This window comes from Cetorhinus maximus, chromosome 12 (genome assembly GCF_964194155.1).
Source record: "Cetorhinus maximus chromosome 12, sCetMax3.hap1.1, whole genome shotgun sequence".
Taxonomy (NCBI): Eukaryota; Metazoa; Chordata; class Chondrichthyes; order Lamniformes; family Cetorhinidae; genus Cetorhinus; species Cetorhinus maximus.
The window spans coordinates 69,809,129-69,830,851 of record NC_135890.1 but is presented as its reverse complement, the minus strand read 5'-3'; the positions used below and the strand labels follow the sequence as shown (position 1 = coordinate 69,830,851).

At 44.2% G+C, this 21,723-nt stretch overlaps 1 protein-coding gene across 2 annotated transcripts in view; it reads left to right on the top strand.

Moving 5' to 3' along the window:
- ddx51 (DEAD (Asp-Glu-Ala-Asp) box polypeptide 51) overlaps positions 1–21,723 on the top strand; it is a 39,470-nt gene that overhangs the window by 11,757 nt on the left and 5,990 nt on the right. For both annotated transcript variants that reach the window (XM_078553833.1, XM_078553832.1), the window contains exons 6-13: positions 1,473–1,544; positions 2,519–2,625; positions 6,973–7,081; positions 7,447–7,592; positions 15,094–15,307; positions 18,063–18,178; positions 19,068–19,184; positions 20,421–20,522. In XM_078553833.1, the coding sequence (XP_078409959.1) occupies positions 1,473–1,544; positions 2,519–2,625; positions 6,973–7,081; positions 7,447–7,592; positions 15,094–15,307; positions 18,063–18,178; positions 19,068–19,184; positions 20,421–20,522 (983 nt within the window). The remainder of the gene's footprint in view (positions 1–1,472; positions 1,545–2,518; positions 2,626–6,972; positions 7,082–7,446; positions 7,593–15,093; positions 15,308–18,062; positions 18,179–19,067; positions 19,185–20,420; positions 20,523–21,723) is intronic.

The window sequence follows — 21,723 nt, the reverse complement described above, 5'->3', positions numbered from 1 at the left end:
TTTACCACCCCCATTTCAACTGCTTGAAACCACAGTTTTACATTTATAACTTTTCCCAGTTCATTGATCTGAAACATTAACTCTGCTTCTTTCTCTGCCGTTACTGCCTGCCCTGCTGAGTACTTCCAGCATTTTCTGCTTTTCTTATTTCCGCCAGTGAAGGTGGACTCCTGATTTAATCTGTTTGTAAACTATATAATCTCGAATAATAATGGAGAGATTTCAACAAAACTTGGTACAAGGGTGTGGCCCAAGGAAGAACTGATTAGTTTTTGGCAGAGGTGGAAATCTGGATCCTGGAATTTTTCTTAAAGGATCTGTCAACATTGGGCAATAACCCAAATTGACTTTTTTTACAGAATGTTGTGGGTTGTTTGATTTAGAATGTTATTGATTGATTTAGAACATTGTGGATTGTCTCAGCTGCTCTGGTGGAATTTGTCACAGCTGTCAAAATGTGAACAGAGTTTTCAGAGCAGGTTGTTGGATGTGGATTGTCTTGAAACTTCCTCAGTGAGATGGAAGCTCTTAATAAAAAGATTTATTTTTCAGCTTTGTAGTTTGCAACTTTGTAGCCTGGCAAGGAAAAACCTGAAGGAAGAGTTACATATTTTTATCAATGTTGAGTTAACACAGTGGTGGAGGTATGTGCTTTATTGAGTATCCTCTTCACTTATATTTATAGAGTTTCTCTTGGCAGGTAATCCTGTGTTTTTTTTTCCCTCTCAGGAGATTAGTTAAATTAGGCAGGCTGCTCAATGGCACAATTTATCCATGGTCTATGGAAGGGATGATGGGCTGAAAATTTGCTCTGTGATGTGTTTTTCTGGAGGTTAGCTGGCTGAAGGTGGGTATTGTAATAAATGGAGTGTAGCAGATTGAGTGTAATCAGTTGGCAGCTGATTGCTGTATCACAGATTATATTTTCTTGATGTCACCACCCCAATGCTGCTCGCTGACTGAAAAGTGTGTGTGCCCTATTCTTGAAGGCATTGCTGGGCCTGAGCAGAAGACATTAAAGGTGGTTCAGTTGCTAGTGCTTTTGCCTCTGAGCCAGAAGATTATGGGATCAGTTCCCACTGCAGAGATTTGAGCACATAATCCAGGCTGACACTCCAGCACAGTGCTGAGGCAGTTAATCGAGACTGCACCTGTCAGCTCAGGTGGATGCAAAAGATTCCATGGCACTATTTCACAGAAAATCAGGGGTGTTCTCCCCAGTGTCCTGCCCTATATTTACCCCTCAATCAAAATTATTAAAAATGGGTAAGCTGGCTATTATCGCAATGCAGCCTGTGGGAGGTTCCTGGGCACAAATTGACTGCCATGTTTTCTAAGTTACAGCAGTGATTAGTCTTCAAAAGTACCTCATTGGCTTTGGGATGACCTGAAGTCTTGAAAAGCTCCATATAAATGTTTTTCGATGCTCGTTTGCCCCATGCATCCTGAGTAAATCCTGGCTTCATTTACAGGCGCTGATGGACCGTGTGGTATGCAGAATTCGAGCCCTGGTTGTGCTGCCGACCAAGGAACTGGCACAGCAGGTAAAGGGAAGGAGTGGCTTCTGTCTTGTTGTGACTGCTTTTTGGCCCATTTGTTGGGGACCACAGTGGGGGTGGGGGGTGGCAGTTGATATCCTGATGATCCACAGCATGCAGCGGAGAAGCCTTAGGTTTGAGTTCCCCAGCTCGGCCTTGTCACTGTGGAAAGGCCTGAGCAGAGATTCACAGTGAGGGAGAGTTAACCTAGTTCATTCTTGAATACCACTGGACCATGCAGCTCAGACCAACACTGCTGGAGACCTCAAAGCCATTAGTGACTCAGAAACATGTAAGAGAACAGAATGCTGGTGGAGGGGCTGGGGGGCGGGGGGGGGGGTTGCGTTCAATTTTTAAAAAAAGGCCACTCTGTAAATATTAATACCTCCTGTTCCCAATGAACTTTGCCTCACTCCATGATGAGGGAGGTTCAAAAAACTGAACAAGAGTTGCAGTCTACAGTGCCGCTGTCAAACTTTTGTCAGTTCCGCTCTGCAAACAAACCACCAGGAGGCATGCATGAGCAGTCTGTCGATCCACTCTGTGAACCCAAACATCGGGAAACTACACGAAGAGTCTCCACAAATGTGCACCTTTTAGGGAGTTGTTGCCTTTTCTATATTAGGAAACTTGCCTGTCCTTTTGCCAAGCCTTTTATCTGTCTAATAGCATGCCCAAGGTGGAAAACATATCTGTATAGGCTGAGAGTGGCTCTACCTGTTGGCTGTCATCCATTTGTCCCAGCAATGCCAGGTGCACCAGTCTGTTGTCACAAGCTAATGTAGAAAGGAAATGCTGTGAGCAGTGGGCTCAGACCCCTTGTCGTGGGTCTGCCTTATTCCTTATCTGCACCCATCCTAACTTGCAGCTCACACTATGCTGAAAGCCTCTTCCAGAAACATAGCTCTATATTGACAGATTGATTTGAATAACTCAGATAATGCACTACCCTTTATTTAAAGGATTATTATTTCCCTCAGGTATGTAAGATTTTCAGTAGTTATGTTGAAGGCATGGGTCTGAAAGTAGTGATTGTTGCTGGACAGAAACCATTTGCTGTGGAGCAGACCTCTCTTGTTGAGCATACGTAAGTAATCCTAACTTTTTTAAAAAAGTAATAGATTTGAGTTCTGGATTTTGCAATTGTAATATAACTGGAGCAGTGTAACTGATCCACATCATTGAAACATACAAAATCAGAAAAGACCATTTCCCTACATCTGGTCAGTTCCAAAGTTAAAAGAAAATAGCATTCTGCACTCTTCCCTCAATCATTTTTAACCTAAAATGGGGCTTCCCAAACTTTGGGTTGTGAGCCCCAGTGGGTTTGCGGGACAAGATTTTGGGGTCATGAGATCCGAGGCAGCAATGACGGCTGTGGATTGAGTTTTGACAGCTGCGAAGCCCCTTTCAATGTCAGTCTTTCCACCCCACCCCCACTAGAGCTGTACTTTGAGTGTCCTGCCATCCATTCTTAATTAGCACATTCGTTTAGATAATATCACCACCTTTAGCACCTCCCTGTTCCTTTGTCTGTAACATCTTTTGATTATCTGCTCCTATCACTGCTTGCTTGTCCCTACAACCACCCCCCCCAAACTTCTTCACCATACCCCCCCCCACCCCCGACCTTAAACCAACTTAGATCTTAAACTCCCCCTCCCCCCATCCCCACCCCGTTTCTCCCCCTCCCTTTTTTTTCAATAGTTTATATAGATTCTTCTTTTCCCACCTATTTCCATTATTTTTAAATCTAAAACTAAAACTTTGTTAGTCTTTCCACCCCACCCCCACTAGAGCTGTACCTTGAGTGTCCTGTCTTCCATTCTTAATTAGCACTTTTCTTAGACAATATCATCACCTTCAACACCTCTTTGATCCTTTTGTCTGTGACATCTTTTGATTATCTGCTCCTATCACTGCTTGCTTATCTCCACAATCACCACACCCTCAACTTCTCTCTCCCCCCGCCCCCACACCTTAAACCAGCTTATATTTCACCTTTCTCCTAACTATGCTTCAGTTCTGCCGAAGGGTCATGAAGACCCGAAACGTTAACTGATTTCTTCTCCACCGATGCTGCCAGACCTGCTGAGTTTTTCCAGGTAATTCTGTTTTTGTTTTGGATTTCCAGCATCCGCAGTAGCTTTTAGTTTTTTGTTTTTATATTTCACCCCTCTCCTAACTTCACTCAGTTCTGCTGAAGGGTCATGAGGACTCGAAATATCGACTCTTTTCTTCTCCGCCGATGCTGCCCAGACCTGCTGAGTTTTTCCAGGTAATTCTGTTTTTGTTTTGGATTTCCAGCATCCGCAGTAGCTTTTAGTTTTTTGTTTTTATATTTCACCCCTCTCCTAACTTCACTCAGTTCTGCTGAAGGGTCATGAGGACTCGAAATATCGACTCTTTTCTTCTCCGCCGATGCTGCCCAGACCTGCTGAGTTTTTCCAGGTAATTCTGTTTTTGTTTTGGATTTCCAGCATCCGCAGTAGTTTTTTGTTTTAAGCCCCTTTCGATGTTTGTTTTTTTTTGACTATTGGTGGGGGTGGCTGTTCTGAGGCCTGATTGCAGCTTCAACCACAGCCTGTAAAAAGGTGGGTCTTCACTTTTTTCAGGGCAAATCCAGTTTTACACTCCCCACACCCCCCCTATGGTCAACTGCTCACCCCCTACCGTTAACAACTCTCTTTCCCCGCCCGCCCCATTCCCCGCTCAACACCCCCCCATCCCACCTCCACCCAGCAACAATCCAACCCTTCTCCCCCCACCCCCAGTTTTCACTGGGGTCACATGAAGTCTGAGGCATTAAAATGGGGTCACACATCAGGGAAATGTTTGAGAAGCACTGGCCTAAAACCTAAGCTCCCTTTTGAAGTTTCTGTGACTATTAGTCTCAGATGCCTCCCCCAGCAGAGTGACTAGTTAAGTAGTTAAATCTGCGAAGTAGTTAAATCTAATTCATTCCCTCTTCTGCACCTGAGCTCAAGTTTGTGCCTCCCAGGGGTTCTTAAGTCGGACAGCTGCATAGTCCTGTGTGTGAGAGGTTAATGTGGGTGAGGGCGGCTGGTTTATAACAATAGAGAGAAATTTAGATGATGCTTGAGACTCTTGTTTTTTTGTATAGTGAACTAAACTCCTCTGTTTCATCTTCATTGATCACTTCAACCCACACGCCATTCATGGTCAAGGATGATCATCAGCTCAGCCAGTGCTGCTCTCAAACTTGGCATGAGGAGCTGTTGGGGAGTGGGTTTGCATTACCTGCCCCTGTCCCCATTCAGTGACGTGATCAGGGCATCCGTGTGGTGGAGGGGCACCTGCCACTCTCTAATTCGCTTGCTCAGCATCTTTGAAACCAAGGAAAATAGTGGTGCTGGGGTCTAACCCGTAAGACACAGCAGCAAAATCATAATCAGATTGCAGTAAATATTTTAACAAAGGAAGAGAAACAAAAGAGTTGTTTTACCTTGCACTTTACCTTACCTGCAGGAGATTCTAAACTTTACACACTTCAAATCACTTCAAAGTGTAGTATATAGGTCAACACAGCAGCATTTTGCACAGAGCAAGGTTCCACAAACAGTTGTGTGATGGTGATCAGTTTTTGGTGATGGTGGCTGAGGGAGGAATGGTTACCAGGTGACTTTCAAATAGCGCCTGCCTTTTGGTCTTTAAAATTCACTGGAACAGGATTTCACCTCCCACGATGTAGTGCTCCATCAGTACTACACTGGTTCGCCGACCTAGATTATATACTTGAACCCACAGCCTTCTGGTGAGAAAGCTACCACTGAGCGAAGCTGATGCTTAGGATTAAACTAAATTGATATGAAGGATAAATTCGCAGTTAAACAAAAGCAGATGGAAAGTTTGGAATAGCTTAAACTTTTAAATCAAAAAATGCTGGATATCTGTGAGTATCTGACATCAGACGGTAGTATTATCCTGTAAGATTTCCTTTTCTTGACAGCTTTCAATAGCAATGCTTAAGTTTAGTCATCACCATAAACAGAAAATATCAATTTGACTGACATTTCCACAGATGCTGCAATTTGATAAAAATCAGCTCCCATAGAAGATTGTTTGGATGGGGGAAGTGAAGTAGAACACCACCTTGCATTTATGTAGCATTTTAATGTAGAAAAACACCCCAAGGCATTTCACAGATGCACAAGGTAGAAACAAAGGACGCCAAGCCATATTAGGAGGGATGAACACGTCATTAAAGAGGTGGGTATTAAGAAAGGTCTCAGAGTAGATGGAGGTGGAGAAGAGGAACGATTTAGGGAGGGAAACCCAGAGCATAGGGCTGAGGTGACTGATGGAATGGTGGGGCAAAGAGGGGGATACACGAGGCTTGAATCGGAGGAACACAGGTAGGTCAGCAAGGGCAGATGAACACGTCTTGATATAGGACATGGCTGCAGAGATTTGGATAAGTTGAAGCTTGCAGAGAGTAGAGAATGGGAGGCTGACCAAGGGAACATTGCAATAGTTGAACCTGAAGGTGACAAAGGCAGGGATAAAGGTTTCCTCCAGCAGATGGGCTGAGTTGGGTAGAGGTGGGTGATGTTAGGAAGGGGAAAGTAGGCAGTCAGTGTGATGGAGAGTATATGGGCTTGGAATTTCAGCTCTGGGTTCCTTCACTGACACTGGGTCAAAATCCTGGAACTGTCTCCCTAACAGCACTGTGGATGCACATATACCACTTGGACTGCAGCTGTTCAAGAATGCAGCGCACCACCACCATCTCAAGGGCAATTAGGGATGGGCAATAAATGCTGGCCTAGCCAGCAATGCCCACATCCCATGAACGAATTTAAAAAAGGCTATCAGCATGAGACACTGACCAGGAGTGGTGTGCAGGGTACAGACTTGTGACGTGGACCAAAGACAATGACTTTGGTTTTCACAATGTTTAGTTGGAGGAAATTGCAGCTCATCCAAAACTCAATGTTGGGTAAACAGTCTGACTGAATGGAGGCAATGGAGAGGTCAAGAGATGTAGAAGAGGTAGAGCTAAGTGGCATTAGGGTACATGTAGAAACTGATGGCATGCCATTGGATGATGTTGCCAAGAGACAGAATGTAGTTGAGAAAGGCAAGGCAGCTAAGGATAGATCCTTTGTATAACTCTGAAAGTGATAGTGCAGTACAGGGAGATGAGCCATTTGCAGATTATCTCTCCAGTGAAGAGTTAAAACAGCTAAGCTGGGAACATTAACACTACCTGAACAGGGGTAAAGAAAGCTGGCACCTCAACCTGCCCTGCTGCTTCACTAGTAATGTTAGTTTTTAATTACCTGCATAAACCCTGTTTCTTGATGTAAGTGCACTAATACCCCTGATTGTAGTTGCAGGGCTGTATTTGATGAGCCTAGATTCCTTACTGCCTGTGATAATGAGCCAGTTTTCCTCCTTTCATTGGCTGCAGGGTTACTGGCTACCGCAGCTTGGCAGACATCGTGGTTGCAACTCCAGGACGTCTAGTTGACCACATTTCCAAAACAGAAGGATTCAATCTGCAGCATCTCCGATACCTGGTAAGGTTTCAACCACCTTGACCAAAGATAGTGGATAATTCTCTCAGTAATTGTAGCTTTCTTCCTCCTAACTAATGATTCCAATTGGTTCAAAAGTGCTGGCCACCCTCCACTGCCTCCTCCAAGCAGCTACTCCATGTAAGCTAAGGAGGCGAGTATTGGCGGGATATTAAACTGTGATAAGCATCCCAGTTGAGCTCCTCACCTGATCTCTTGATATATACTCGACACTGGATAGCAACAATGCTTGTTCCTGTTCTGGGGAATGGTGCAAAACTTTTCACACCCCTTGTTAAAAAGCATTTGTCAAAGTCACAGGCCTAAATGTTGATATGTTGATAACCCGGTGTGCAACTGTGTTGTAGATAATTGATGAGGCGGATCGAATGCTTGACAGTATGCACCAGGATTGGCTGAACCACGTCGTGAAGGCAGTATACCAAGTGGATGAATGTCCAGCTCCAAGCATGTTGTTCCAGAGAATAGAGCCAGGAACCTGCACGGCTGCAAGGTAAGGGACTGGGTGTCCTTGGGGCTAGAGCTGCCAATACAAAGAGGAAGAAGCGCTTTGTCAAATACCAGATTGACGGTTGCACAGAGCCCGGTTAATGTCCGGTGATGGTAATTTGCCACAGCAGGGAGTACTCTCTCACTGGTTGATCTGCCTGGCTTCTTGAGAAGCTGCAAGTGAAGTCACTTTGGTGAGGTCAGAGTTCAGTAGGAAAGGGCACAATCTTAAGATTAGGGCTAGCTCATTCAGTGGGGGATCAAGAAGAACTTCTTCACAAAGGATAGTAGAAATCTGGAAATCTTCCTCCAAAAGACTGTCAACCATAATGGGGGGAAATCCTCAGTTGAAAAAGGAAGACATGTCAGAAGCTTTGCTATGGAAGGTAGCATCATCGGAACAGATGCAAGAGAGATGGAGAAACTAGGAAAATGAAATCGCATCCTTACAGGAAGCAGGGTGTGAGGACATTAGTCAAGGTAGCTGTGGGAGTCAGCAGGCTTGTAATAAATATTAGTAGACAATCTATCTCCAGAAATGGAGACAGAGAAGTCAAGGAAGTGAAAGGAAATATTAGAGATGGACCATGTGAAGGTAAAAGAGGGGTGGAAATTGGAATCAAAATTGATTAATTTTTCTAGTTCCGGATGAGAAAAACTCAGAAAACTTCTGAACTGGTTGGTGAGTATTAAGAGTTTTACAGTTTGTTTTTTGGTGTCTGAGCTGGGAACCTGTAGCTTACTATTATTTTACTAAACTAATAACTTAAACTAGATAAACCAGTTAATAAAACTCAAATAATTGAGTCAAATTAATAAGTAACTAATCAAATAAATAAGTACGTTTTGATAGGTGGTATAATGCATCTGCAGGATACAGGAGTTTGTGGAGACCCAGACAACCATATCTGCACTAAGTGTTTGCAGCTTGAAGAACTTGAGCTCAGAGTTGTTGCAGTAGAGCACAAGCTAGCTGACATTGCTGGGCACCAGAGAGGGGGAAGAGTTAGCTGAACTTTGTTCCTGGAGACAGTCATGCCTGTGGGTTACTAGAACTTTAGAGTTGGTCAGTGCTAAGGGACAGGAGATTGTTACTACAATTCAGGTGGGACAGGGATCCAGCATGTCGTGATTTTTTAAATTCATTCACGGGATGTGGGCGTCACTGGCTAGGCCAGCATTTATTGCCCATCCCTAATTGCTATTGAGACGGTGGCGGTGAGCTGCCTTCTTGAACTGCTGCAGTCACTGTGATGTAGGTGCACCCACAGTGCCGTAAGGGAGGGAGTTCCCGGATTCTGACCCAGTGACAGAATGGTGATGTATTTCCAATTCAGGATGGTGAGTGGCTTGGAGAGGAACTTGGTGGTGATGTTCCCACGTACCTGCTGCCCTTGTCCTGGATGGTAGTGGTTGTGAGTTTGGAAGGTGCTGTCTAAGGAGCCTTGGTGAGTTCCTGCAGTACATCTTGTAGATGGTACACACTGCTGCCACTGGAGGGAGTGAATGTTTGTGAATGGGATACCAATCAAGTGGGATACTTTGTGGTGGATGGAGTAGCCTCAGCCCTTGATTTTGATAATCATATATGAGGAACTTGTTACCCATGTGAATAAGATCAAGGGTTGCAGGATGGATGGGCAAACTGACCACAGCACCATGGTATGGGAAGCCATTCACGTGAGAGAAGTGAAAAGGAGCATGGTGGTGATAGGGGACAGTATAGTCAATGGGATAGATGCAGTTCAGCTGGGAGTTTGGAAAGTTATGTTGCCCAATACCTCTCTGCCAGGGGAAATACCCCTGCTTCCACCAACTCCTTCCCCCCCCCCCCCGGCCTCCCCCCCCCCCATGCCAGGGGAAATACCCCACCCAACCCATCCCCTCCGGTTCTCTGCCAGGGGAATGAAGTGAAATTGTCACCTGCAGAGGCTACAAAATAACAGAAGTTCAAGGATTAACGGCCATTTGGTCCTTCCACAGTCTATGTAACCTATCCTATCATGGGCTCTACCCAATTTACTTACATTGAGGGAACATCATTCTACAGAGCTTCTCCCTCCCTGCAACCAGGAAATACCCAACCAACACCTTGCCTAGATTGATTGATTTTTCTTTTTGTCTCAGCATGTTCCCTGTGTTATTTAATCATCTCTGTTTGCACTTTCAATCTTTATCAAATATTTCTCCAGCTGCTTTTGGATGAATTAATTGGCACAGTATGAAATACTATTACTATATCTTTCTAATAGTCACAGCTGTGAGGAGGGGCAGGGTTTACAAAAACCTTTCATTCCTGGCTTGAGGGCAGACAGGGCCTTGGCTTAATGTCTCATTCAAAAGGCTCCCTCAGTACTCCACTGGGAGTGAAACATAGAAACAAGGATCAGGAGTAGGTCATTCAGCTCTTCGAGTCTGTTCCACCATTCAATATGATCATGGCTGATCCTCTATCACAACGCCTACGCCTGTGCTCGCCCCATACCCCTTGACGTCTTTAGAGTCCAGAAATCTATTTCCTCCTTAAATATATTCAGTGACTTGGCCTCCACAGCATCCTGTGGTAGAGAATTCCGTAGGTTCACCACCATCTGAGTGAAAAAGTTTCTCCTTATCTCAGTCCTAAATAGTCTACCCTGTATCCTGAGACTGACCCCTTGTTCTAGACCCCATCCCTAGCCAGAAGAAATATCACCCCTGCATCCAGTCTGTTCATTCTTGCCAGAATTTTATGTTTCAATGAGATCCCCTCTCATTCTTCTAAACTCCAATGAATACAGGCCTAGTCAGCCCAATCTCTCCTCATACAACAATCCTGCCATCCCAGGAATCAGTCTGGTGAACCTTTGTTGTGCTGCCTTTATGTCAAGTATATCCTTTCTTGGGTAAGAAGACCAAAGCTGCACACAGTACCCCAGGTGTGGTCTCACCAAGGTCCTGTACAGCTGCAGTAAGACATCCTTGCTCCTGTACTCAAGTCCTCTCGCAATGAAGGCCAACGTACCATTTGCCTTCTTAACTGCTTGCTGCACCTGCATGTTTGCTTTCCGTGCTTGGTGTACAAGGACACCCAGGTCCCTTTGTACATCAACATTTCCCAATCAATCACCATTTAAATAATACTCTGCCTTTCTGTTTTTCCTACCGAAGTGGATAACTTCACACTTATCCACGTTATACTGCATCTGCCATGTATTTGCCCACTCATTCAACCTGTCTAAATCACCTTGAAACCTCTTAATACCCTCCTCATCACTCATTCCCACCAAGTTTTGTGTTGTCAGCAAACTTGGAAATATTACATTTTGTCCCCTCATGCAAATCATTGATATATATTGTGCATAGGTGGGGCCCAAGCACTGATCCCTGCAGTACCCCACTTGTCACCACCTGCCACTCTGAAAAAATCCATTTATTCCTACATTCTGTTTCCTGTCTGCTAACCAATTCTCAATCCATGCCAATATATTACCCACAATCCCATGTGCTTTAATTTTACACACTAACCTCTTATGTGGGACCTTGTCAAAAGCTTTCTGAAAATACAAATACACCACGTCCACTGGTGGTCTTTTATCTATTCTACTAGTTACTTCCTCAAAAAAAACTCTACTAGGTTTGTGGAACATGATTTCCCTTTCATAAATCTATGTTGACTTTGTTTAATCCCATTGATATTTTCCAAGTGTCCTGTTATCACATCCTTTATAATGGACTTTAGCATTTTCCCTACTACTGATGTCAGGCTAACCGGTCTATAATTCTCTGTTTTCTCCCTTCCTCCTTTTTTAAATAGTGGGATTACATTTGCCACCTTCCAATCTGTTGGGACTGTTCCAGAATCTACAGAATTTTGGAAGATGACAACCAACACATGTAGAGTATCGGGCCCTGGGCATTTATCGGTTTTCAGTCCCATTAATTTCTCCAGCACTATTGTTTTAGTAATACTAATTTCTTTCCATTCCTCCTTCCCACTAGACCCTTGGTTCCCTAGTATTTCTGGGAAGTTATTTGTGTCTTCCTTCATGAAGACAGAACTAAAGTAGTTGTTTAATTGCTCTGCCATTTCCTCGTTTTCTATTATAAATTCTCCTGTTTCAGCCTGTAAGGGACCTTACATTTGTCTTCACCAATCTTTTTCTTTTTATATACTTTTAGAAGCTTTTACAGTCCACTTTAATGTTCCTTGCAAGTTTACTCGTACTCTGTTTTTCCCCTCTTAATCAATCTTTTGGTCCTCCTTTGCTGAATTCTAAACTGCTCCCAATCCTCAGGCTTGCTACTTTTTCTAGCAACTTTATATGACTCCTCTTTGGATCTAATACTATCCATAATTTCTTTTGTTAGCCATGGCTGGGCCGCTTTTCCTGTTGTGTTTTTGCACCAGAAAGGAATATATAACTGTTGCAATGCATTCATTCATTTCTTAAATATTAGCCATTGTCTGTCCACTGTCATGCCTTTTAATAAGTTCCCCAATCTATCTTAGCCAACTCACGCCTCATACCTTCATAGTTTCCTTTAAGATTTAGGACCCTAGTTTCAGATTGGACTACTTTACTTTCCATCCTAAGGAAGAATTCTATCATGTTATGGTCACTGTTCCCTAAAGGACCCTGCACAACAAGATTATTGATTAGCTCCTTCTCAGTGCACAAAACCAAATCTAGGATAGCCTGTTCCCTAGTCAGTTCCTCGACTTACTGGTCTAAAAAACCATCTCGTATACACTCCAGGAATTCAGCCGCCATAATATTATTGCTAATATTATTAGCAGTATTATTGCTAATTTGGTTTGCCCAGTCTGTTTGTAGGTTAAAGTCACTCATGATTACTGTAGCACCCTTGTTACATGCATCTCTAATTTCCTGTTTAATGCCATCCCCATCTTTATCACTACTGTTTGGAGGCCTAAAGACAACTCGAACTAATGTTTTCCACCCCTTGTTTCTTCTTAGCTCCACCCAGACTGATTCTACATCTAGATTTTCTGAGCTAATATCCTCTCTCACTATCGCACTGATTTTATCCATAACTAACAATGCCACTCCACCTCCTTTTTGTTTTTGCCTGTCTGTCATCAATATTGAGTACCCTTGGATATTCAGTTCCCACCCTTGGTCACCCTGCAGCCATATCTCATAATCATAATCATATTGTACCTGTTTACATCTATTTGCGCTGTTAATTCGTCAACCTTATTATGAATGCTTTGTGCATTCAGAAACAGTGCCTTTAGACTTGTCTTTTTAACATTTTTACACATTTTTTTTGTACTATGGCCCTTTTTGCTGCTAGCCCTTGTTTCCTCTGCTTCCACTTCTGCTTTCTACTTTTCTGTCTGTCTTTCCTATCTTTGTTTCCCCCTCTTGTGTCACCCCGCTCAGGTTCCCATCCCCCTGCCAATCTAGTTTAAACTCTCCCCTACGGTACTAGCAAATACCCCCAAGGGGATATTGGTCCCTGCCCTGCTGTGGTGCAACCTGTCCAGCTTGTACAGGTTCCATCTTGCACAGAATCTGTCCTAATTCCTCAGGAATCTAAATCCCTCCCTCCTACACCATTTCTCCAGCCACACATTCATTTGGTCTATTCTCCTATTCCTGATCTTGCTAGCACGTGGCACTGGGAGTAATCCTGGAATTACTACCTTTTGAGGTCCTGCTTTTTAATTTATTTCCTTGTTCTCTATATTCTGCTTTCAGGACCTCATCCCTCTTTTTACCTATGTTGTTGATACTGATATCGACCACAACATCTGGCTGTTCGCCCTCCCCCTTCAGAATGTCCTGTAGCTGCTCAGTGACATCCTTGACCCTGGCACCAGGGAGGCAACATACTATCCTGGTGTCATGTCTGTGGCCACGGAAATGTCTATCTGTTCCCCTTAGAATAGAATCCCCTATCACTATACCTCTCCTACTCATTTTTTCCCTCCTCTGTGCAGCTGAGCCACTCGTGCTACTACGGGCTTGGCTCTTCTTGCATTCCCCTGAGAAACCATCTTCCTGAGAAACCATCTCCCCCAGCAGTATACTGTTGGAGAGGGAGATGGACCCAGGGGACTCCTGTACTACCTGTCTAGTGCTTTTACTCTGTCTGGCGGTCACCCATTCCCTTTCTGACTGTGCACTCTTTACCTGTGGTCCTGTGGTGTGACCATCTCACTGCATGTGCTATCCATAAAGATCTCATCCTTGCGGATGCTCCACAGTGATTTCAAGCACAGCTCCTGCTCTGAAACATGGATTTCGAATAGCTGCAGCCGGAGACACTTCCTGCACACATGGTCACCCCGGACACTGGAAGTGTCCCTGACTTCCCACATCATACAGGAGGAGCATTCCACTTGGCTGAGCTGCCCTGCCATGACTTACCCTTAAATTACTCCCTTTACTTTCACTTCCTCTTGTTTAGAGAGTATTAAGGACAGAAGAACTACTTATCAGGTCCTATTTACCAAGGCTGCTCAGCTCTTACTGAGGAAAGGTAGAAAATAAAAGGATCACCTTCCCGCTTCAGCGAACTCCCTCACTCACCAAATTCCAACTGAAGCACTCTAATGCAGCCCAAAGCAGCATTCCAGGGCAGACAAAAGCAGCATGTAGATGGCTTGCTTTTATGCTGTCTAAATCTAGCTTCTGAAAACTTGTTTAAGCCAGTTAACTATTTTACTAGCTGCAGCTGCAAACAGAGCCTGTGTAACCCCTGTTTTAAAGCTGGACTAAAATTTACCTTCTCCCAACCCAAAGAGCAACTTTTAGTTAGTTGCTAAATTAAAGAAAGATTAGACTTTAGATAGAAATTAACCTTTAAAAATCTCTCTGTCACCGAATTCCAACTGAAGCACTCTAATGCAGCTCAAAGCAGCCCTCCAGTGCAGACACCAATGCAGACAAGGAATGTCGGTCTAGATTTGTGCTTAAGCTTCTGCAGTGGGATTTGAACCGATTCAGAGACGAGAGTGCTGTCATTGAGTCGTGGTAGATGCTGTAAAATTTTAATTTTCAGATTTTTTTGCTTGTTCAATTATAATACTGAACAATTAGCTTTGACAACAGCCAAAGTAAAATGGTAGTTGTCAGATTTTAAAGACTATTTCTGGATCAGAGGTGAGGGGAACCTTTCACCATGACATCTTCTATAGGCAAAGGTATTTTGTTATAGATATAATCAGTTACATGGTTAAGTCTGTTTTAAATTCATGGCAAGAGATTGTGACTGTGACTAAAGTACATTTTTTACATTTACATTTGTGTTTTCTACTTTTTTGGCATTGTTTGAAAATGAAAAATTGGTTCTGTGAAATAAATTGGGAACAATATTTGTGTATGTTAATAATTCGACTACACTGGGACCCTGTGGTGTTCCCAGCTCCATCTATTTTTACAGGAGGATTTGCTGATTAATACACCCATCTTCTAACTGTTGCCTGTTAACTCCATATCGCTATAGATATGTATCTGTACTCAAGGTCAGTAACTTCAGACTTCTTTCCACAGCCACTCCCGTCTGCAGATGCCCCTGCAGAAACTGCTGTTCTCTGCCACCCTCACCCAAGATTCTGAGAAGCTGCAGCAGTTGGGACTGCACCAGCCTCAGCTTTTCACCTCCAATTACATACGGTTGGAGCGGGAGCCACACGTGACCCAGAGCGAGCACCGAGAACCAGTGGACACCATCGAAAACAAGTATACTTTGCCCGAGGGGCTGACGGTGAGTACTGATTCAGACTAATTTCCTCTTTCTTGATGTAGAAAGGAAGAACAAACATGTATTTTTATGGTATCTTTCATGACTTTGGTGGTAAAGAGCTTTTGGGCTTCCCAGTGAAGTACTTTTGAAGTGTAGTCATTCTTGTAATATAGAGAACGCAAAAATGCAACTGCCAACTCTGCACAGGTTAACTCCCACAAACAGCAATGAAATAATTATCAGGTAGTTTGTTTTAGTGATGTTGATTAAGGGATAAATATCGACTGAGACACCTGGTGAGAACTCCCTTGCTCTTTTTCAAAACACCCACCTGAGAGGGCAGGGGGAACCTTGGTTAAACATGCCACCACCTTGTGAAAGTGCAGCACTCCCTCAGACTGCACTGGGAGGGTCAGCCTTGGAGAGGGACTTGAAACCACTACTTTCTGACTCAGAGGCCAGAATACTACCACTGAACCACGCCTGACACACAATCTATTTGTAATTTTCCATTTGTAATCTGTTTCTCTGTGTATTGAGAGCTCTGTGACTGATGCTGGTGAACCTGTAACACCAGTAGTGCCTGCCCATTTCTGTTAGCAAGGGAACTTACCTGTGCGGTGGGAGGGAGACTGCCTTGAGCTATTTTCAATTGGAATTCTGACAAAGGAACCTTTTACTCTGAGCTTTATAGGATGCATGAGAAAGTTTGAGATGTGCCACACCCAATGAACAGCTGCCTCGGGAATCCTTACTCACTAAATTTGAGTCACTGCTGCCAGAAGAGTTAAGCAAAGCACGAGACAGACATGACTGATTGGAAGTTTAGCCAAGGTGCTTGTGATCAGATTGCTGTACATGATATTACAGTTAATGGCACTCTACAGCACCTCCTCAGCATGCACACACACACTCACTCTCACTCACTCACTCTCAGTCTCTCTCTCTCTCTCTCTCTCTCTCTCACACACATGCGCTCTCACTCTCTCCCCGCAATCTCTCTTGCTGTGTACAACAGCAGCTTTATATAATAGCACCTTAACATATTTGCCCCAAAGTGTTTCACTGAGGTGCACTCTAGAATAAAATAGGATGCTGGGCCAAAAAGGGATACTAGGAGGGCGTCACCAAAAGTTTGGTCAAGTAGGTGTGTTTTGTGTGACTTAAGGGAGGAGAGGGAGTTAGAGAGATTTGGGGAGGGAATTTCAGAGCATGGGATCTGAAGGCTCAGGGCCCCTGCAGCTGAGTTACAAGGATTGTGGGGAGAAGGGTGACGACAGAGAGCCTAGCCCCAGCCTCCAACACTGCATGGAGTTATCTGAGGGGCACTCATGTTTCCAGTTATATCTCTCCATTTGAGAGGTAGTACCACCTTCTTACGCAGTCTCAGGATCAAAGATGACTTGATTCCACTCCGGTTCAATGGGTTCTGAAATGGCTGAAAAGTCCAATGCACAATCTGCAGACTCTGCCACATGTGGGGCAGGCGGTGCTTGAAGGGTTGGGTAGACGGGTTGTTTAGAGGTTTGCGCGCTCTCCGTCTTAATCTCGCCTCGACACATTCCCGAAAAAGTCTCTCAATCTGTTTGGTGCCTTCCCAGATGAGCCTTCCCCATTTTGGTTGGTCACAAGCCAGGAACGTCCATGAGTTGGCAGCAAAGTTTGACTTTTTCAGGGGTGCTTTGAGGACATCCCTAAAATGTTTCCACTGTCCTCCGGGGAGTTTCCTGCCACAACTGAGTTCCAAGTAGAGCAGTTGCTTCTGGAATCTGGTGTCAGGCATGCGAATAACATGTCCCTTCCCTGTTGGTTCTGAGTGATTAGCGCCTTGGCGCTGGGCACATTGGCTTGGAAGGCAGTACCAGGCCTGTACTCAACATCTCTCCCTGATGGCTCAGCAGGGATCAGGAGCTCAATATGTCACAATCACCTGTGACTTCTTATTATCAGCTGGGAGTGTGCAATCACTTGGGTGTAGTAGCATCAAGTGTATGGCTAGTTCTGCACATTTAGATAACACCTAGGCAGAGCTGAGGTCCCTCCTTAGTGAGTACCACAGAACAAATTAGGGAGCTGTAGTTAGGGCAGCAGGTGTGGGTGCAACACAGGCAGGCCAAAGCTATCCTTTAACAAAATACTGCAGATGCTGGAAATCTGAAATGAAAAACAGAAAATGCTGGAAAAACTCAACAGGTCTGGCAGCATCTGTGGAGAGAGAAACAGAGTTAACGTTTTGAGTCCATATGACTCTTCAGAGCTTCGGGACACAACCATGCTAAAGCTATCCTTTATCCAGTATCATGGAGTGGGACTTAAACCCCTGACCCTTTGTTGGCCCTTCTTCTGTCTTCATTTCCAGCTCTTCCCTGTCAGGAGCTCATACTCATTCCCATTTGCTTTGTAGCCATCAATGTTATAAGCCATCCAGGAACAGGTGGGGTGAATGTGGCCTCGGAGGTATAGTTGAGCAACATTTTGCAACATGCACAATTATGGGTTCTGTTGGGAGATGGTGCTTTGGTGATGATCCCCAGGAGATAAGCTACCTGATGATCGATTGAGACTTTCCTTTGAGCTTTTTTGAGTTGCTTAACAAGGGTGGCGAACTTTGCTGTGAAGCCTCCTTTGTTCCCTCTGCCACAATTATAATAGACTCACTAATGGGCCAAAGCTGCTGGAGAGCAAGTATTTCAAACCTGTTTGTATTTGCAATTTACAAGATGTAAAATTTTAAATGTTACCAAAAGAAAATGATGTATTTCTCTGTCCCATGCAGGAGTTCTATGTCCCGTGCCAGCTCAACAAGAAGGCTCTGATAATCCTCTACTTTGTCCTGAGAATGAAGTTCAGTCGTATCCTCTGTTTCACCAATTCCAGAGAGGCATCGCACAGGTAACCAGTCTGTTGATTGTTCTAGCTGCTGGTATCTTTGATAGTGTGACAGTGAGCTGTCTCTGTTTACACAGGATGATCGGTGTGACAGTGAGCTGTCTCTGTTTACACAGGATGATCAGTGTGACAGTGAGCTGTCTCTGTTTACACAGGATGATCGGTGTGACAGTGAGCTGTCTCTGTTTACACAGGATGATCGGTGTGACAGTGAGCTGTCTCTGTTTACACGGGATGATCGGTGTGACAGTGAGCTGTCTCTTTACACAGGATGATCGGTGTGACAGTGAGCTGTCTCTCTTTACATGGGATGATCGGTGTGACAGTGAGCTGTCTCTGTTTACACGGGATGATCGGTGTGACAGTGAGCTGTCTCTTTACACAGGATGATCGGTGTGACAGTGAGCTGTCTCTCTTTACACGGGATGATCGGTGTGACAGTGAGCTGTCTCTGTTTACACGGGATGATCGGTGTGACAGTGAGCTGTCTCTGTTTACACAGGATGATCGGTATGACAGTGAGCTGCCTCTGTTTACACGGGATGATAGGTGTGACAGTGAGCTGTCTCTGTTTACACGGGATGATCGGTGTGACAGTGAGCTGTCTCTTTACACAGGATGATCGGTGTGACAATGAGCTGTCTCTGTTTACACAGGATGATCGGTGCGACAGTGAGCTGTCTGTGTTTACACGGTATGATAGGTGTGACAGTGAGCTGTCTCTGTTTACACAGGATGATCAGTGTGACAGTGAGCTGTCTCTCTTTACACAGGATGATCGGTGTGACAATGAACGGTCTCTGTTTACACAGGATGATCGGTATGACAGTGAGCTGTCTCTGTTTACACAGGATGATAGGTGTGACAGTGAGCTGTTTCTTGTCTGTTGCAGGTTGTATCTGTTACTCCATGCCTTTGGTGGTATACAAGTGGCAGAATTTTCTTCCAGACTTTCCCCCAATGAAAGACAAAAAACACTGAAAGAGTTTGAACAAGGAAAACTCCAAATGTAAGTGTGTGTCGGTGTCGGCTTGGGGTGTGCATGTTGGCATAAGTTGGGGGATGGATGCCAGTGGCATAGTTGGGGTTGTGTGGTACCATGGGCCTCAGTGTAGGGGCAGAGAAGGGTTTGTAATGGGTTTGCAATGCCTTAGGTCTTGCCAATGTTTAGAGGAAATCGCAGTTCATCCAAGACCAGATGGTAGGCAAGCAGCCTGACAAACCCTCTGTGATGGAGGGGTCACAAGAGATGGTGGTGAGGTGGAGAAGTCCTTAACGCACCTGTAGAGATTGACCCCATTTTTGTGCATGTTATTGCTGCATCAAGAAGGGAGCAAGGATAGATCCTTTGGAACAAAAACAAAAATACCTGGAAAAACTCAGCAGGTCTGACAGCATCTGCGGAGAGTAACACAGTTAACGTTTTGAGTCCGTACGACTCTTCACCAGAACTAAGGAAAAATAGAAAAGCAGTGAAATATAAGCTGGTTTAAGGTGGGGTGGGACAGGTAGAGCTGGATAGAGGGCCAGTGATATCTCCACCTATCACTGGCCCTCTATCCAGTTCTATCTGTCCCACCCCCCTTAAACCAGCTTATATTTCACCTCTTTTCTATTTTTCCTTAGTTCTGGTGAAGAGTCATATGGACTCGAAACGTTAACTGTATTCCTCTCCACAGATGCTGTCAGACCTGCTGAGTTTTTCCAGGTATTTTTGTTTTTGTATCCGATTTCCAGCATCCGCGGTATTTTGCTTTTATCTTAGATCCTTTGGAAATTCCCAAGGTGACAATATAGGGTGGGTAAAGAACTGAATGTTGGAGATGTTCTGTATGTTTTGATCAGTGAGAGTGGAATGAATTGAGGATAGTCTCAAGTGAACTGGACGAGGAAAGAGAGACATTGAAGGATGATTTGGGCGATTGTGTTAAAGGATGCAGAGGGTTAGTGCTCAGCAGTCACAGTCACGGTGCATGTTAGGGCTGTTTCAGAGATGTGACTGGAGTGGAGACCTGATTGGAGAGTTTCTGACAAGATGCAGAAGAGATGGCCATGGATCTGGTAAGTTCAGGGACTTTGGAGAGGAATGGCAAATAGGACATAGAATGGTAGTTTGGAACGTTCAGGGCGGGTTTACTATGATTCTGTATGTGGCCACTTTGAGACTATGTCACATGCTGTTGTGGTTATAGACTGGAGTCCCACTTGCTGTTGTAGTCACAATTTTTAATACCTTCTCCCACAGACTGATCAGCACTGATGCAAGCGCTAGAGGAATTGATGTTAAATGTGTCACGTGTGTGGTTAATTATGATGCCCCACAGTTCATCAGGACCTACATCCACAGGTAAGCAGTAGGTTTTTAACTTGAAACACCTCCAACCACCACACCGCCCCCCACCCTCACCCCATCCAAACCCCTTCCTGTGTCTGAAAGGATGTTAATGTTAAACACTGCAAATAGGCATCATACAGCAGCAATCTAAATTTGGATTCTTGCCACTTGATATCCAGAAAGGAATCCAGGGCACCAATAAACCTGTTCTGTACCCTAATTAATTTTAAAACATGGTGTAAATGAAACTAACCCAAAGCTAACAGATATGATTTATTTTCTATCAATAGACTGGCCTTGTGCTCAGAATCATGTTGCAAAGGCTTGTGTAACATACTTTTCTGTAACTTCAATAGTTTTCAATTTATCCTGTTACTGTCTGGTGATTATTGACTAACATCACAGTACTGTCACATGTGTTCTGTAAACCTTTAACGTGTTGCTGCCCACCATGGCCTCGGGATGTCAGTAAGGTTAATAATGGTGGCACATATGAAAGTTTCACACTCGGTGCTGAAATTGCACATTCTTTTCGACCAGTCTAAACACTGTGAGCTGTAACACTATTAGGTATAGATCTGTCACTTGTGATGAGGTCGTTCCAAGGGAATGAATTAAGAGCAGCATACAATGCTGAAGCTGACTTTGACGTGCATTTCCCCAATCAGTTATTAATACGCTAAAGCTAGGGACAAGACCAAAGTGTGGCACCACTATCAAAGTGTTGTGTTATGTGAAAGGTGCCAACATCTGGATCCATAAAAGCATTGGCTCAGGACAATGTTTAAATACACCGCAGGTGGAATAAGAGGCTGCTGTACAGGATCACCAGCTGACGCACCATACATGCGCATACAAACGTACAAAATAGCAGCAGAAGTAGGTCATTAGGCCCCTCGAGCCTGCTCCACCATTCAGTAAGATCATGGCTGATCTGAATAATCTGAATGTACCTGAAGTTGTTGCCCCTTCAGTTCACAAATCAATATTTAACACTTATCACAGAGCAGGCTTTCCCATTAATGTGGAACATTGCTTGCATAACAAGAACTTCTATTAATATAGAAAAAGGTCCCATGGTGTCTCAGGTGTAAAAGGAAAAGGGCTCTTTAAGCCAAAGAAGGTGAAATTAAAAGCGGTGATATTAGGTTGAGGTAGAGGTGGTTTTAAAGGTGAGTCTTAATGGAGGAGTTTAGTGAGGGAATTCCAGCGA